This window comes from Arachis ipaensis, chromosome B07, assembly GCF_000816755.2.
Source record: "Arachis ipaensis cultivar K30076 chromosome B07, Araip1.1, whole genome shotgun sequence".
In the NCBI taxonomy this organism is placed as follows: Eukaryota; Viridiplantae; Streptophyta; class Magnoliopsida; order Fabales; family Fabaceae; genus Arachis; species Arachis ipaensis.
In genome coordinates, this window is record NC_029791.2 from 15,235,924 (window position 1) to 15,237,224 (window position 1,301).

At 29.1% G+C, this 1,301-nt stretch overlaps 1 protein-coding gene across 1 annotated transcript in view; it reads right to left on the reverse strand.

Annotated features, from left to right (window-relative positions):
• LOC107609721 (protein ODORANT1) overlaps positions 1-1,301 on the reverse strand; it is a 2,761-nt gene that overhangs the window by 1,096 nt on the left and 364 nt on the right. The window contains exon 2 of the mRNA XM_016311738.2: positions 569-698. Within this exon, the coding sequence (XP_016167224.1) occupies positions 569-698 (130 nt within the window). The remainder of the gene's footprint in view (positions 1-568; positions 699-1,301) is intronic.

Below are 1,301 nucleotides of genomic sequence, written 5' to 3' on the forward strand. Positions count from 1 at the left end.
TTTTTTTTTTTCCTTCTCAGAGAAAAGAAGAAATATTTAAAAAAAAAATAGAAAATAGAGGAAAGACTAGGTCTACAAATTTTGCACGTCTCATCTAAGGCAGGTTTGTGGCATTGGGGGGGACCATAATGTTTACTCTCTCGTCAAATAAAAAATGTACAACTTGGATGGCATGAATTACACAAATAAAAAAACTTCAACAAATTAAAGTTAGTGGCTTGGGTGTCATTAAGGTATCTTTTTCTTCTTTTCACTTTGGTTTAAATCATTTCCTTAGATAAGGTTACTTTTGCCATGCCAATTATTTAATTTAATCATTGCAAAAGTTTATTATACTATGATTAAGCATGCAGAACAGGTGAATATATAAAACCATGAAAGTAAAACAATATTTTCCTAAAGCCAAAAGTGTATTCAGACCCTTGTTACTTTTAATAAAATTATTAGTTCACTTAATTTTACTTATCCGATCCACTATTTTTTATCTTTAAATTTGATAAAAGTTTAAAGAGATAACAAATAATATTAATTAATCTTAAAAAAGAGGTTGGTGTGAAAAAAAAATAACCTGTTTCCTAGTTGAGCATGAAGGTCAATGACCATTTTCTCCTCGTAATCTGAAAGAAGGCCTCTCTTTAAGTCTGGCCTAAGATAATTTGTCCACCTTAACCTGCAACTTTTTCCACATCTTAATAGCCCTGCAAGACACCATACCTCATATTGTTAGAATTTCAAATTCACTACACAAGAGATTCGTTATTATTTCTGCTGAAATATTTGGAACAAAAAATTTGTAACTCCCCACCCAAAAATCAAGAATGCAAAAGAATTATGCTTAAACATAATCCAACAACTAAATTAGAAGTGGTAGAAGCACAGTACAAAAAACCATAAAACATATTTTTAGAAGCATTTTAAATATATCATAAATCAAGTGTTTCAATAATTTTAGTAGTTGATCTCAATCATAAAATATATATAATTGAGATAAATAATTAAAATTAACGAATAATATTACTTAAATACTTAATTATTTATCACACTTGAAATGTTTGTCGTGCTTTTATTATGTGTCAAGTATGAGTGTTTCTTTTTCTTTGTCTTTGAATGGGAACAGAATGAAAAAATGCATTAATGAACAGGACAAGACAAAGAAAGTGAGGAACCAATGAAGTCTTCATGTTGTTATAATTTTGAAAGACTTTATTTAATAAAGAAAGCAACTCAATGGCAACTAGCAGACCCTTAAATGAAGTTTAGATTTGTGACGGATTAGTCATTGATATGTCGGGTTGGGAGAT